Source organism: Pseudopipra pipra, chromosome 8 (genome assembly GCF_036250125.1).
Source record: "Pseudopipra pipra isolate bDixPip1 chromosome 8, bDixPip1.hap1, whole genome shotgun sequence".
In the NCBI taxonomy this organism is placed as follows: Eukaryota; Metazoa; Chordata; class Aves; order Passeriformes; family Pipridae; genus Pseudopipra; species Pseudopipra pipra.
The window spans coordinates 32,954,133-32,971,015 of record NC_087556.1 but is presented as its reverse complement, the minus strand read 5'-3'; the positions used below and the strand labels follow the sequence as shown (position 1 = coordinate 32,971,015).

Sequence of the window (16,883 nt, the reverse complement as noted above, 5' to 3'; positions counted from 1 at the left end):
TTCCTTTAAAGGATTTAGTAGAATTTATGGTCAAGATCTCTAAGTTTGTGGGAAGTAGAAATTGTGCTGTTTCCTTTCCTGTCTTTCTTGGTGCTCTGTACCTGTCAGAAAAACAGCAGGCAAAGCAAGGAACAAACTTTCTGGGTTTTGTCAAGTATATTCGAGGCTCTATTTTTTTCCTCCATATGTTTAACTCTCTTTTTAATAACTGAAGACATCTCTCTTCCCTTTTTTTTTTCTTTTACTCTCTCTCCTTATGGTGTGGCACTTGAAGACAGATCCAGAAAACACTGTCATAAATCCTGATATAAACAAAGATCAAGAAGTAGACACTTAAAAAAAACAAACCCCTTCTTCTGTCTGAAAGGTTTTAGGAAAGTTTTATAGCGGTAGAATGTCTGTTAGGTTGAGTTAAACTTTATTTTCTTCTGTTCTTGAATTGCAGTCTCAGAAACAGAATATTGATATCAACAGACAAGCCAAGTTTGCTGCCACCCCTTCCTTTGCTTTATTTGTAAATTTAAAAAATGTGGTCTGTAAAATAGGAGAAGATGCTGAAGTCCTCATGTCTCTGTATGATCCACTGGAATCAAAATTTATCAGGTTAGTGCACTCCTCAGTGTAACCCCTAAGCTGTGCTTACTCAGTTCTAGTAGTGAGGTAGTTTTGGGGCTCATGAAAGTCAAATTTCTCTGAAAGGCATAGGCAAGTCCCTGGGTACATCTGAGTTTCAGGGTTGTGCTGTTCCTCATCAGGCTGTCCTGTGGTTCCCCAAGAGCAGATCTCATGTGAGAGGTGAACACACCGGCAAGGTGTGAGCCCTCCCTTAGCTGCAGAAATTCTCACACTCTGTTGCTGAGGAGTTGTTTGCTTTATAAAAATAATATACACTAAGGGAAATGCCAGCTCTCCACTACGTATTCACTTGTTCAGGATAAGCAGATGGGGTTTAAAAGAGTCTTCTGTAAATTCTGAAGTTGATTTTTATCTGCTTATGTTAAAGGGCACGCAGTGATAGGACAAGGGGAAAATGGCTTTAAGCTGAAGGAGGGCTGAAGGAGGGTTAGATGGGATATTGGGAAAAAACTGTTCCCTGTGAGGGTGGGGAGGCCCTGGCACAGGTTGCCCAGAGAAGCTGTGGCTGCCCCATCCCTGGAAGTGTCCAAGGCCAGGTTGGACGGGGGTTGGAGCAACCTGGGCTAGTGGAAGGTGTCCCTGCCCATGGCAGGGGGTGGAACAAGATGGTCTTTAAGGTCCCTTCCAACCCAAACCATTCTGTGATTGTGTTGTTCTATGAAATAAAAAAAAAATAATCTCACAATACTGTTTTTTTCCAGTGAAAACTACTTGGTGCGATGGTCGAGCTGTGGGCTGCCCAAGGACATCGACAGGCTGCACAACCTGCGCGCCGTGTTCACCGTGAGTGCGACCTGCTCTGAGAGGGGTGACGGGGGGATACGATCTGTGTGGGGTTACCTCTCCTGGGACTGCGGCTTCCTACAAAAAAAAGGCTGGAGAGGGACTTTGGGCAAAGGCATGGAGGGACAGGACAAGAGGGAATGGCTTCCCACTGCCAGAGGGCAGGGATAGATGGGATATTGGGAAGGGCTTCTTCCCCGTGTGGGTGGCGAGGCCCTGGCACAGGTTACCCAGAGAAACTGTGGCTGCCCCATCCCTGGAAGTGTTAAAAGCTGGATAGGATGGGGCTTGGAGCAACCTGGGCTAGTGGAAGATGTCCCTGCCCATCGCAGGGGTTGGAACAGGATGAAATTTAGGGCCCTTTCCAACCCAAACCAGTCAGGGATTCTACGCTGGCAAAGGCTCACATGAGACATTTCCCATAAGTGATCCACTAAACATTCTCAACTCCAGGCTAAAACTAAAACTGCTCTTCGAATTTTTAACTTATTAGAAATGGTTTGACCTCCAAAGCAATTAATTTACACAGAAGTCAAGATGAGATGTTTATATACTGTAACAAAAACACCTTGCCCTGGTGCCAGAGGCTTGCACAGTAAAGGCAAACCTTCTGAACAGCAAACCTTCTGCCTACTGAAACAGAACTTGAAATCCAATTATTATGAAGTAACCTGGTGAAACAACTCTTTCTAGGACCTGGGTAGCAAAGACCTGAAGAGAGAGAAAATCAGTTTTGTGTGTCAGATTGTAAGAGTTGGCAGAATGGAGCTGAGAGACAACAACACCAGGAAACTCACGTCTGGACTGCGGAGACCTTTTGGGGTGGCAGGTAACTGTGCTGGATCTGTCCATGTCATCTCTTGCACAGAAATTGGGTGTGTGAAACTCCTGTGGGGTTGTATAAACTCAGAGTTGTTCCAAATGTAATCAGACTGATGTATCAAAGAAATTACTGTAGCTTCCAGGACTTGTGTTAAGAGGTGCCAAAGGTTATTTGCAATGTGTTGTTGTTCCATAGGAAAATTCTGAGATTACGTAGTTAATAATTCTATCCCTCTTCTGGGTTGTTCTGTTGCTTCTAGTCCCCCGGGGTGTTCCCTTTGCCCCCCTCTTCCCATGTTGATCCCTTAATTCAGTACCCTTTGTTTTTCTTTGCAGTGATGGATGTTACTGACATAATTAACGGGAAGGTTGATGATGAGGACAAGCAGCACTTCATCCCATTCCAACCGTAAGTAGGAAAGAGTTTAAAGAATAGCAGAAGGGAAAATATTAAGAATTCAACTTTGATTTTTAAAAAAACAGTCGATATTCTGAAATTAATTTATTTAGTGAGGTATTTTATTTTGAGTAGTACGTGCTAATATATCTTCTTGATTATTTCCCATTAGTCATAACTTTTGGGGTTTCTTAAGTTTGAGTTTAAAGCCTGTATTCCCAGTTTTGCAGCATTGTTTTGTTTTTATTTAAACATGGTGATAATCAGGGTGATAATGTGTGAGAGGTGAAACACCTGAATAAGTTCATTCTGAGTTTATGTCTGCCTGAGATGGATAAAGACCAGCAGTGTTACCAACATCCAGTGCAGGTGACTTCTGTGGATTTAGTAAATGATAACATTTGTCTTTTCCTTGGTAGGAGATGGAATTTCATAGCCACAGTAATGAGAATCAAAACAAAAACTGGGCATTTGAAGGATGGCTTGATAAACCTCCTGCAATATCTTCTCATAATTCAACTTTATCATGCCAGACTTTTACCAGAAACCTTAAATATTTTGGTGGTTGGATACATCTGCTCACAGAATCAGGGAGATCAGTGTCTACATGGACTTGCTCTTAATTCTAGTTATCTGAAACCACAGACCTTCCCACACTGACTCTGAGCTTGTTGACATGGAATATATAGATATGTGCAGAGAAACTGCTTTTAGAAGCAAAAGCTTATTAACAAATGAGAATGTATGGGAAATACTCTGTTCCATCCATAGATCATAGGGGTTTTTGTTGTTCCATGAAACAAGGAAAGGTAGAATGATAAGGCAAATACAAGTGCATAAAATATGGGTGTTTAGTTTTCCTGTTGTGGGAAATGCTGGAGTGCCATCTGTTCCAAAAGGCAAAACATAGTTATGGGACCTAAGTTCCTTGATTGATACACTAATGGTATTCAGAGGGGGTTTAATAATATTAAAAAGAAAGGAAGCTTGAAATAATGTTATCTCAAATCAACTTTATTTTGAAAAATAGGCCTAATTCAGGAAGCCCTTGTGGTTTGAAGGTGTAGGGCTGGTGAGAGGACTGCAAGACATGCAGGTGCTGCAGAAGGTGTTAATGAGAAAATCAAAGTACAATTCCATTTTGCAAGGGAACCATAGGTTTTTAGGGAAGAGTAGCATATGTTTATTGTGAGGTAAACAATAGCAAGTTTGTTTTTTAGTGAGTGGGGAAGTAAGCAATGAAAATGAACATTTGTGTATCAAAGTGGATGCTAATGGAACATCTAGTTTTCTGCTCCATTAACACTGATTTATTTTTTTCTGTGTAGACAAATCAGGTTTTTGGAAAAGATGTACAATGTGACTTTTTTTTTCTTTCCCCCTGTAATAAATTAAAACATTCTTCTGAAAAAAGTATGTTCCAAAGAACATGAATAACGTGGAATCGCATGCTGAGCGCTGGTGTCATTATTTCCAACGTAGGCTTATGCTGTTCATATGAGCCACATTTTTCTCCTCATTCCATGCTTTGTTTCTGTTGTACCACACACAAGTCTGTTTTCACATCTTTGTTTGTTTGTATTCATTCACTAGCCACCGACACAATGGCTGTCAAAAGCACTTGGCAAGATTACTTCAGTGCCACTTAATGCTGCTGTTTATTTATAGTTCCCATCTTTCCATTTATTCCCCAAGTTTAACAGAACGTTTGGGTTATCTGCTTTTCTCCTCCTTTTTCTGTGAGATTTATGGTGGCTTTTCCTTCAGACACCCTGCACTGCTGCTTTACCTGTGGAATGGCAGAGGTGACCCTGGAGGTGTTGCAGGGCCAGCCTGCTGTATATATGTATTTATATTAAAGGGAAAACTGCCTGTGTAGGTTTTCAATGCTTAACTGGGGGTTCTGAGGTGGGAGACCTTCCTCTGCTCACGGAGGAGGGCAGTGGGTCTGTGCATGTCCCTGAGGGGAGCAGTAACATGCCAGGTGTGCTGTACTCTCTGGTAGACCAGCGTTCTTCTGATTAATGATCTTCCTCTGTCTTTCTTGTCACCTTTCCTGTCCTCTGTCTTGCGTTGACTAATAAACACTCTTTGTCAAAACTATGATACGATCTTTTGTGTTCCCTTGTCACTGTGACTTCTGGTTTTCTGTGCCCCTTTGTTTCCTGGTGTTGGTCGTCATGTGCATCCTCCAGGCTAGCGTTGGATGACGCCATTCGACACAAGCAGCTGAACATATCATCCCGTTTTTCACCCAGGGTGGCAGGGGAGAATGATTTCCTTCAGACTGTTATAAACAAAGTGATTGCTGCTAAAGAAGTCAACCACAAGGGTCAGGGTAGGTGCCCTTCTTTATCTACACCCCAGTGCCTAAAACTGCTCGTCTCCTGATTTGCAACATGATGATGATTTGAATTTTGCTTGTTCACTGCTCTTTGGTGACAGAAAAGGTGTTGGCATGACTCTTCCCACCTTCAGGGCTCATCCTGATATGCCCCCCTGCCCTACATCTTTTCCCCCTGCCCCATGTTGACTCTACAGGTTGCATCACTGTTCATGTCTGGATGTCTTTATGTTTCTACTGGAGCTACTGGAGAGATGATGAGGGGTCTGGAGCATCTCTCTTATGAGGAGAGACTGTGGGAACTGGGCCTATTTAGTTTGGAGAAGAGAAGGCTGACATGGGATCTCATCAGTCCATATAAATATCTCCAAGGGATGTCAGAGGATGGTGTCAGACTCCTCTCAGTGGTGCCCAGTGACAGGATGAGGAGCAATGGCCATAAACTAAAACTAAAACACAAGAAGTCCCACTTCAACATGAGGAAGAACTTCCTTCCATTGAGGGTGGCAGAGCACTGGAACAGCTGCTCAGGGAGGCTGTGGAGTCTCCCTCTCTGGAGACATTCCAACCCCACGTGGATGTGTTCTGGTGTCACCTGCTCTGGGTGACCCTGCCTTGGCAGTGGATTGGACTGGATGATCTCCAGAGGTCCCTTCCAACCTTAACAATTCTGTGATTCCATGCTGGAAATTATGACTCAAGAGTTGGCCGTTGTACCCTTAAGCTGTGGATTTTGGCCTCCTCATGTGAAAGGGAGAGGTATATTCTCTTCCTTCTTTTCCTTTGCCCTATTTTTCCACTCTGCAGCTGCACTTGCAACATTTGGCTCCCTCCCAGGAAGACCAGGGCATTGTTCCTGCAGCACTGCCCCCACCTGAGCCTGCAGGTGGTGAGGATGGAGCCCGAGCCCTCTCAGATCTGCAGTGGTACCTTCTCTTAGGGGCTGCTCAGAATTCACTGTACACAGCTGGCATGAAACTCAACTTCTCAAGTCTGGGTTGGTTTATTCTTGTGTGTGTACAAAACTTCATGATCTGTCCAGTTATTACTGGCTTCAATATTTTCCTGGGATTCTGGATTAATACAGAGTTATGCAAACTAATGCAGAGTTTTCCCCAGACACTGTGTTTCACTGTATCACTTAAGCCATATCTGCACAAGAGACCCAAGGAAGATTATATACTTTTTCCTGAATTTTTTTTTCTTTACTAATTAATAGCAGATAGAAATCTACATAAGCCTTATTTTTGAATTATCTTTTAGCTAAAGAGGAAAATTTAGATCTGCTTTTCCTCCCCTTGTTTTCACATACAACCAGTGTGTATCAGAAAGGAGGAAACATTTCAGCTTTTTGGATTCATTTCAGATTCTTTCCCTAAAAAAAAGAAAGAAATGCCCAAGCAAAGAGGGAAAGATTGAGTTGTTCCTTACCCAGTCAGTGCAGGTACAGTTGCTGTTTGGTGAAATAGCTGCTGTCAGAACCATCTCTGGCAGCAAGTCAGCACAGAGCCTTTTACAGAGATAACACAGAGGAGACAGCAAGCTGCCAACTGTGTACAAAATGAATGTACAGTTAATTGTGGTGCAGGATAACCCACAATTTGTTTCATAGATGAATATTTTTGGGGTGTTTTTCATAGATTTTAATTTGAGGATTTTCCTCTGCAAATTGCTGCTGTGATTATTTCATGCTTAAACTTGATTGCCAGTCACTTTACCAAGTGAAAGACTTTTTTGAGGTTGGTTTTTTTTTTTTTATTTTTATGGGTTTTTTCCATTTTGGCATCTTTCTTTTTACTGTACCAAGTATGCCTGATGTTAGTTGGCAAAGCAGCAGCTTTTTAGTGGCTTCTTTTGCTTCTGAAGAGAAAAATATCAGCTGTGTAAAGCTGATGCTGTAGATTTCTCTGTGCTCAGAGCAGTAAAAACAACTTATGGGGTGGTGGTGATGAATCATTTTGGGGAAGGGATCTGCTGGTATTCCTTGGTTATAATACTTTATTTTTTCATGCAAATCATTGTTGCCTCTTTTCTTTTTTCCAGTTTAGTTTCATCAGAAACACTGGAACATAATCAGATGTGCTTCACTCATATTTTTGCTTGAAGTGGCAGGATGTTTTGAGTGTTTTAAAATACTTTGTGTCCTAAATGTTATCTTAATGTGTCTTAATTATTTGAATGTTCTTACATTTTTTTTTCAATTTGTAAAAAGAAATCTTTAGTAACTAGGAATAAATCCCACCAGTTTAATAATTGTGGGTTTTTTTACACAACAGGTTTGTGGGTGACTTTGAAACTTCTTCCAGGAGATATCCATCAGATTAGGAAGGAGTTTCCACACTTAGTGGACAGGTCAACAGCTGTGGCTCGGAAAATGGGCTTTCCTGAGATTATTATGCCTGGTAAGCCAGTATGAATGAATGCTTTGTTATATTTTAACCTGCTTTAAATGTCTGTACGTGTGGAAAATTTGGGGGGAAATGAAAAAATAAAAAATTTGACGTATGTTGCGTATTAGAAAAAAAGGGGCATCAAAAGATTTTGTCTCCAATAAATGTAAAATATTTAGTAATACCTGCCACATGTGCTGCATCAATAAATAAAAGTACCACTCCCTCCAAAAAACCATGAAATCCCAGTGGCTGTGGAAATTCTCCTTTTTTTTCCAGTGGAAAAAAAAACCTATACAAAGTGCACGCTTTATATCATCCCCATAGCAAGGGCACATGTAAAACTTATCTCCTGTGATGAATCCAAACCTGAAACAGTTTCAGAGGAACAGGCTTGATTTAGAGATATGCAAGTCTCTTAAGGTTTGTACCAGATTTAGAGAATGTATTTGAAAGAAAGCTGTGTCATCTTTATTTAATATGTGCATTCAGAGGATGTTTAATTCAGGTGTTTACCAAAAAAAAAAACCCACAAAATGGAACGTGGTGCTTCTCAAAATGAAACCTGCCACAAGCAAGAGCAGAACCCTGCACTGTCCTCCTCAGATTGATGGACTCTAGAGGATCCATGAGATGTTTCCAAAGCCCATCCCAGTGCCAGGTCTCCCTGTGGTTGCTGGCAGATGTGTTTGTCAGATGTTTTACTCTCCATCCCGTATGGTGGAAGTGCCTCAGCACCTTGTTTTGATTATATGTTGGCACATAAACCATCTGCCTCATGAAATTATTGGAAATCCCTCGTTTCCCCAGTTAATTTGCAAAATTTCAATTGAATTGGGGTGTAGCTGAAGAGCATTTTAAGACATAAAGCTAAAAATAACCCTCCCCTGGAACCCCCAAACCAGTGAAAACATCAAACCACTTCCCAGTGTAACAAGTTAAACAGAACTCTGTAGGCTGTTAAATATTTTTAAATTGCAAAATACCTGAGCATGGGCTAAATTTACACGTGTGTGGAAACGCATTCTTTCAAATGAATAATGAAAACTGTGTAAAACTAAAACAGGTGGAACTGATGTTTTAAATGTTTTGCCATGTGTAAGTCTGATTGATTGTTGTTTCTGTGTGTCACTGGTTTCACAAATCACTGGGTTTACTGTGAAAATTGTGAATTACTTTGTGCTTTGCTCTGCCTTTCAGGTGATGTTCGGAATGACATCTATGTCACCTTAGTTCAGGGAGATTTTGACAAAGGCAGTAAAACCACAGCAAAGAATGTGGAAGTTACAGTGTCTGTTTATGATGAAGATGGCAAGAGATTAGAGGTATTAAAGTATTTAATGGCTGGGGGTTTTGATTTTGATACATATCTGTTTAAGCCTTTTCTACATCTTTTTCTGTACTTGTCAGCTGAAGTCCCAATTTTTATTTTCAACCACACTTGCTCCTTTGTCATAATTAAATACATCTTGCCATATCAGTGATGTCCTTTGATATTAATTTCATGAGGAGCTTTGAGCAAGAGCCATTCTATCTTATTTTGACCTACTTCACTGATTTTTGTTTTCTGTTTTGTTTATTTGAATGAAAAAAACAAGTTTGAGACATACAAACACTTTCTCTTTCGTTTGTGTTTTGAAGAGTGTTATTTTTCCTGGTGCTGGTGATGAAGCCATCTCAGAGTACAAGTCAGTGATCTATTACCAAGTAAAGCAACCTCGCTGGTTTGAGACTGTAAAGGTATATAAACTCTTAAAATAACTTCCTCTGTGTGTTAATATGCATTAAATATATATTTCAGTGAGAAGGCTTGAGAAACAAACCTGGGGAAATTCAGTGCTGGTAGTTGTGTTTAGCAGGACAAGGAATAGTTCAGCTAAGGAAGAATTTGACTTTTATTGCATATTGAACTTTATTTCATCCTTTGGTCAACTGTTGTGGGGGCCCTCCAACATCTCTTTAGGAATGGTTTTGCTCTATTTCCATGGAGCTGACCTAGAGAGGCAGAATATTAAGGTTAAAACACAATTGCCATAGCGTTGAACTCATCACTGTTTTGGGATCTGGCTGATTGTGCTTTAAGCTTGGTCCATTTGCTTGGCTAATAACCTTTTCACTTCAATGCCAAGTTTGGATATTACAGAGGAGGCTGATGTTGGCTGCATAAAATACATCCTATCTGGCTGTAGGCAGTGGGAGCAGGGTCTGTGTGCTGAGAAGGGACTTAGAGCTACTCCCCACAACATCGTTTTGAGTCCAAAGGTGCTTTTGTTGAGTCAGTGTGACAGAAAGTGGCAGAAACCCAGATGTTCTGCTGGGATTTTTAAACATTAATCTGTTTGGAAGTGCCAGGTGTCTTGCTGGAAGATGTCTAGGTGAGATTTTGGGTGCTGTACTGACTGTTTCCTTCCTCCATCCTCTCTCCCGACGTGTGAAGGTCGCAATCCCCATCGAGGATGTGAACCGCAGCCACCTGAGGTTCACCTTCCGCCACCGATCCTCACAGGACTGTGAGTAACTCAGCCTCTTCATTATGGCTCTTGTCACTGGTGCCAAAATCTCCTCAAACAGGCATAACATTCCCAAGCTGTAACTGGCTGTTGCCATTTTAGTGCAGGATTAAGTTTCTTGCCTGCTTGTTTTATGCCTCTTTTCCGCTTTACGCCTTCCTCACTCTTACCTGTCCACAGCAAGTTGTTCCTTTCCTGACCATTGTTTTCTCCAAATCAAATGAAAAGGAGTAAATGGAATTTATTACTAATGGAATAAATCTTTCCTTTAGTAACTCAAAGGGCTTGTGGTATTGTATCTCTTAGAGGTAGGTGGGTAGAGAGTAGTAAAAATATTTACCAATGGTTATGTGAAAGAGTTTACAGTTAGCTTAGCATCAGAAATTAAAGACTTTGGGATTATGAAGTTTGATTAATAAAATATTTACTTAATTGAGAGGATGATAGTTGCTAAGGAAAACAATGTGGCAAAGTCAGTGTCATAAGTGTCAAAATTATGACTGTGTGCTACAAATTAGTAGAGTTAGAAATGTTTTTATGACTCAAATATTTAGGTTGGCCACAGTCTAAATAATAAAAAGAGGCCATTCCTTAGGGCTGCAGGGCTTTCTCACAGGCTCCTTGGGCTGTCTCAGGTTGATTGCACTTCCCTTCTGGTTTTACTTCATAACTTTGTGATCTCTACTTGTCCTGTTGCTTTGTTTTTATTTAACTTTTGACGGTTAGTTTTGAACAATGAGAGCAAACAATGCATTTTCTAGTTCATGTTGCTGTAGAGTGGGTCAGTTTTCAGAAGCTCAGGCACTTCAGCTGTGTAATTATGGATCCAATTTCTGTTTTGGATCTCATGTTCCCCCTTCAGATGTCTGTTGTCAGGGCTCTGTGCCCTGACATCCTTAGTGCTGGTCTTTAAATCCTCGTTCTTGCTTCCAAACACTACCATTCTTCTAAAAAACTTGGACTTTCTAAATGCATCACATTGCAGGTTTATTTTTAAAAAGTTGCCTTAATAAAGCTTTTGGAAAGAACAGATAATATAGAAATATGAAGCATCTGGTTACTGTTGAAGCATCTGGTCCATTGATGTGTCTATTTTGCTTTTTTTTTGGTTCTATCTCGTGTTTAGAAGACTCTCCTAATTCCTTGTACACTTTGTTCATAGGAGAATCTTTGCTATGATCACCCACGTCTTTGAGATTTAGGTGTACTGTCTGTAGAAGTATCAAATACTTCATTATGTGGTGATTTGTCTTTTTTCTAACAGCCAAAGATAAATCTGAGAAAATATTTGCCCTGGCATTTGTGAAGCTCATGAGATATGATGGGACAACTCTGAGAGATGGAGAACACGACCTTATAGTTTACAAGGTAGAATTTTGACTTTCCATAGCTCTGCTGACTGACTTCTGTTCTAGAATTCCCCAGAAAAATGTGTTCTAGACTGTTCTGTAGATCAAACAACTAAATAGCAAGTACTGTGCAGTTTGTGTGTGTGGCAGATTGAGGATTAAAACTTGAATATGTTTTTTCTGGGCATGTTTTAATTTCAAAGGCAGTTGTTACTTAGTTCCGTGTTGATTGGGAGAATTTACTTCTGTAGCTCTTTTAAATAATCACATCTTGTCTCTTATCTTGGTGCTAAATTTTTGTTGTTAAAGACCCACTGAATAGCTCCAAAACCTAAGAAAATCCACTGTAAATGTTAAAATTTTATTATTACTAAGGTTTTTACTTAATATTTTCTCGTGTTTAAAACATCACTGCAGGCAGAAGCCAAGAAGCTGGAGGATGCCTCGACCTATCTGAGTCTGCCTTCCACCAAAATAGAACTGGAGGAAAAGGGACACTCAGCAACAGGGAAGAGCATGCAGAACCTTGGGAGCTGCACCATCAGCAAAGACTCTTTCCAGATTTCTACTCTAGTTTGTTCAACAAAACTTACCCAGAATGGTGAGTTCATGGAACTGCTGGAGCTTCTGCTCCTTACTGTAGGAGTTGGATTCTCTGTGCTGACTTCCCTGCCTTCTCCATCCCCCTTCCTCTGTGAGTGGATGGTGGTGGTTTGTCTTGAATTACATTGTCTGGGTGCAGCAAAAGCATCTCCTGAGTTTGTGTGTTATCCAGCCTTTGTTTTGCTTTAAAGCAGCACAAGTCTCTGAGCAAACAGAAGAATCCCAAGTTAAATGGGAACAGGGATACTGTTTGCCATAGAGCTGAGACTTTTATCCTGAAATACACTGCAAACAGGCTCTGTGGGATTGCACTTTTCCTTGGCTATGAAGGATAGCACTAAGGGAGAGGGTGAGTTTGCTTTCAAGAGGAGGTGATATCACAGCTCTGCTCCCAAATAAGCTGGTTATGTTATTTCCAAGGTGCAATACCCAGCTCTTACACCTGAAGAAAGCTCTGATGTTTTCTCCTCTCATGCAGAAGGGATGTGAACGTGAGAATGTGTTGCATGGAGGTCACTCTTAGGTTCACACACGAACACAGGCTGCTGGCAGTGGAGTTGGCATATTTTGCTTCTTTTAAATAAAACTTGCCTTCTCTACATTTTTCCTGTGTATTCGTCAGCTGGCTCAGTGCACCCAAAGGCTGGGGCAGTCAGAGCTGATGGCAGCCACCAAAGCAAATATTTCACATTTGCAGACTGTGCCCTCTGTGTAATTTTTGTGCTTGGTTGCCATGGAGTGATCCCTTGTTCTCGTGGCTGCTCCAGCAGCAGACTGGGAGTGTGGGTGGGTCATTGAGCCGGGAGTGAGTCATTCCAGGGAACGGGATCGTTCTGTCGTGACTCAGGAGAGGGGATGGATCAGCTGGGAGTTGAGCTTGTGCACGAGGGGAGCTTGGGATGGGGGGGTGGGTGGGAATAACGATGAGATTGGCACGTTAATGAGTTTCCCTGTGTCCAGGGGGAATGCCACTGACAGGGAATGCCACTGACAGGGAATGCCACTGCTCGGGTACAACTTTGGAGGGAGCTCCGAGTTTATTGCGGCGTTTCCAGCGGCACTTCCCGGGTGTTTCACATGCCGAGCACATGGGATCCACTGCAGCCTGGCAGGCTCCGAGCCTAAGAGGGCCTTTAGCAAAAAATTGGGATATGCTTTTAGGATTTCAGAGCAAAGATGGGATCGTAGCTCCACAGCAACGCACTGGGAATGGGGGCTGTGGAACACAGGAACCAGCACATAGGATTGAGCTGCTTTTTGTGATATTGGTGTTGTTTTTCCCCTCAGCCTTCCCTGGTGCTTGTTAGTAATTAGAAGTATTTCACGGTGATCAATATATTGATGTTGCCTTCACAGCACTGCTGTTAAAATTAAGACAGAGCATTGTTTTCAGCCTTAATTTACATGTAGTTTGCTTTGAAGGTCTGATCTTTGTTTAGTGTTGCTGTTAATTATGTTGTCTGTGAAACTTTTCCTCCAAGTTGCCAAAGTCTTGTCTTTTCTTCAAAATATTCTGACATTGTTCAACAAGATCACCGCATGTCCTTGAGTGGTTTAGAAAAGAAGCAAACAAAAAAATCATCATTAAATTCCTCCCTCAAGTATGAGTTTTCCTCTGAAAGTTGGCAGTGCTCTTCACAGGACAATTTCTAAAGCTGATTTTAAGTTTTGGAAAATTGTTGTTTAATAATTCTCCTTTAATTTTCTTAAAAATAAGTCAGTTAGAACACATGATTATCCTCATTTACCAAAATGTTCAACCAAAACACATTTTTCTCCTTTTGCTCATCTATAATAGTACTTTCTTCCCCCCTGCAAGCATCTTAGAATTGGCTTTAAGACTAAATTTTAGTAATTCTGAAAGTATGTGAATAAATCACTTTGCTTGTTCTGCGTGGTATTTGATGGTGCAAAGTACTTCAGTTCTCTATAATCTTTAAAGTTATTAATGTTGCCTTTCATTAGTCTCCAAAATAAGAAACTGGTAAGAATTCAGCTTTTTTTTTTTTTTGCTTTTTTTTTTTGAGAGAGCAATATATGAAATATCTACTTAATTAACTTGAGCAGTTGTCAGTGATTTGAGGCAAAATATAATAGAGCAGCACATTCCATAGCCTTTTCCTGGATTTTGCATTGAATTTTTAGGAGGAATAGTGATGTAAGACAAAGAGGAAAAGCCCATACCCCCAGGACCTGTGGAAGTAAATCCTAGTGGTGCCTCTTCCAGGACTAACAGGATGGATGTCCTTTTATTAACAGGGTGTTGGGAATAGAAACTGATATTGCTGGAAAAATGTCCTGTTTACCAGTAGCCAGGAGCTGGTGCTCTCCCCATGGATTTGCTGTGGTGAGGGATCCAGGGCACCTCTAAGGCTTATTCAGAGAATTCCTGTCTTTTCTTTTCTGCCTGAAGGACTCAAACCTCTAGATAATAGTGGCTGTTACTTAACTGTAGTCAGGACTTTGAGGAACCAAGGAGACCAGGCTGTTGGAAAACAGTTGAGAGGAATTTGGCTAAGTCAGTCAGCACAGTTGATAATTAAAAAATAACCAAAACAACACACAGTGTGACAAATTCAGGTGCTGTAGTGGCATAAAAAGTGAAGCTGTAAGTATAGAATTAAAATAAAAGTCATAAAATGGAAAATCAAATGTTAAAGAAGAAAGATAATTTCAAAGAACGGGTGGAAATTTAATGTGAGTGGAAGTATTATCTGACTGCAGTGACTGGGCTTTGAGAAGAATTTGGGTACATCTGTAGGGAAACCTTTCCATGGATACAGGTCAAGGAAAGTAGGTAACCAGGAACTTGGGTTGTTTTCTCCCAACTGTAAGTTCTGTGCAAAGGATAATCCCATATGGAGTCAATATAAATCACATTAATAAAGCAAAGTTGTTCTTGGGTACTTGGCATTCTGGATGTTTGTTTAAACCCTTTGCCGTTGGAAATCACAGAATCCCAGACTGATTTGAGTTGGAAGGGACTTTAAAGCCCATCCAGTCCCACCCCCTGCCATGGGCAGGGACACCTTCCACTAGCCCAGGCTGCTCCAAGCCCCATCCAACCTGGCCTTGGATGCTTCCAGGGATGGGGCAGCCACAGCTTCTCTGGGCAACCTCGTTCTGTCTTCCTGATGTTTTCTAATCTCACATTTCACTTGACCTGGGCTGACTGCAATATTCTTATTTACTGCATTCTTCCACTGTATTACCTTACACAGCCCTACAGAGTGGGATTCACTGACTGACTGGTGCTTTGCTGGGGTTTTAGTGCTTGCACTAATAGAGTGAATGCCCATTTTTTCTGTGCTCTGTATCTTATTTTTCTCTTCCTGGAAGTTGGGCTGCACTGACATTTTCTGTGCACATATGTATATTCATTTAGCATTTGCTCTGTCATCACGCTGAGAGCACACGTGGATTTGTTTTCTTGGGGCAATCCATGATGCTCTTTGGAGATTGTCTGTGGGCTGGCTTTTGTTCAGATCATTTCTTCTGTCAAGCTGATGCCTTGTTAGAAGTCAGACTGGAGCCAAATTCAGTGGTGGAAAGCTGATGTAAATGTACTCATGAAACAATTTGGATAACTCATGGAGGCATCTTTGCTTTCCTTCCAGAAGGAATTTTTCTGTTAATGTTGAGTTTCTAAGACTTTGGGTTCAGGTACAGACTTGTAGGATATATTAAAAAAAATGGGGGAATGGGGGACTTGGATTGTTCAAAGCTTTAATGTAGTGAAACACTATATCTGTTCCCAAAGAGATGATGAGAAGGCTTGGTTTGAGTGCTGCTCAGAGAGGAGTCTGTCCAAGGAGATCTGCAGTCCTTTCCACTGGAAATCATTTTATTTACTGCTTAGAATGAAATATTTTGGGAAAATATAGCAACTACTTTGGGTCTCTGCAGATAATTTCCAGAAAATACTCTGCAGATTCATGCCTTGATAAACATTGTGCTAGTTACTTTGGAATTCTGAATAAAAGAAGTGAAGAGGTATTGGTTCAGAGAAACTGCCTGATTGAAGTGACTTTGGGCAGAATTCACATAATATGAACCATTTTGGGAGGTGGTTAATGTGCAGTAGTGATCCAGGGGCTGAACTGAAGACAGACAATCTTTAAGGTAAAATAATAAAATTATTTAGTTTGGAAGAGACCTCGAAGATGATCGAGTTCAGTCTCTTACTGAAGGCTTCTCCTGAGCCTGACTTACTGCTGGTTTGTTTTGTGCCAAAACCTGACCTTTCATGGAGGATTTTTTCCCTGAGGCTGGTCTGGTAGGATGAACATGGGGGTTTTGGGTCTGTGGTCAGTTCAGCCTCTCAGCAGATGCTGGGGTGGGTTTGTCTCACTGGGGCTCCAGTGTGGGTGTTAATATTTACCAGTGTGCTTTGTAGGGCAACCCCAACCATGAGTTCCTCTGGAGTTTTCCCTGAAGGAAACTTTAAAGTGACTAACAGGGAGAGCTTGCCTTCTATATTCCCTTATTTCTCAGGAAATGTTTAAGTGACAGGATCTTAATAATGCAGACTCTGGGGATAAGCCCATTTGCATGATTTGATCTGTACCCTCAGTGTCCATCATTTGAGAGCAACCCAGCAATTATTCATCACACAGCTTTCCACTGAATTCATTTAGTTTGCAACTGTTTGCCTTGCATTGTGCCTTATTTTCTTTTCAGTTTATTCAGTGAGAGCAAAGAAGCTGGAAACATTAAAGCTGGGAGAGTCACTGCCCTGTAGATATGACTGTGTTGGTGGCTGACTAATTTCATTTTGGCATCTTTTTCAAAATACACAACTGTTGTGTACAACAAATTAAAACCCAGGGACCAGACTTCCTTGGCCTAGATTTTCATGCTGATATTTTCAAAAGCTGGCTGCTTTTCTGAAAGCCTTTCAGAGTTCTGTCATGGTAGAAGGATTGTACAAGTTTTCTGCAGTGTCAGAGCACACCAGAAATATGTTGTTGTCCAGTGGAAAAGGCTGAGGTAAGGAGGGAAAACTGTTTGTCCTGAATGTGGTTATGGAGAGTGAGGGAAGGTAAATAT

General features: G+C 41.2%; 1 protein-coding gene across 2 annotated transcripts in view; it reads left to right on the top strand.

Moving 5' to 3' along the window:
- DOCK1 (dedicator of cytokinesis 1) overlaps window positions 1-16,883 on the top strand; it is a 278,858-nt gene that overhangs the window by 38,812 nt on the left and 223,163 nt on the right. Inside the window, exons 8-18 of one of the 2 annotated variants that reach the window (XM_064663542.1) lie at window positions 446-603; window positions 1,338-1,419; window positions 2,113-2,248; window positions 2,578-2,650; window positions 4,897-4,976; window positions 7,259-7,384; window positions 8,573-8,697; window positions 9,014-9,112; window positions 9,810-9,882; window positions 11,147-11,250; window positions 11,649-11,832. In XM_064663542.1, the coding sequence (XP_064519612.1) occupies window positions 446-603; window positions 1,338-1,419; window positions 2,113-2,248; window positions 2,578-2,650; window positions 4,897-4,976; window positions 7,259-7,384; window positions 8,573-8,697; window positions 9,014-9,112; window positions 9,810-9,882; window positions 11,147-11,250; window positions 11,649-11,832 (1,240 nt within the window). Of the gene's footprint in view, window positions 1-445; window positions 604-1,337; window positions 1,420-2,112; window positions 2,249-2,577; window positions 2,651-4,833; window positions 4,977-7,258; window positions 7,385-8,572; window positions 8,698-9,013; window positions 9,113-9,809; window positions 9,883-11,146; window positions 11,251-11,648; window positions 11,833-16,883 lie in introns of both variants that reach the window. The other variant, XM_064663541.1, reaches the window with a different exon arrangement.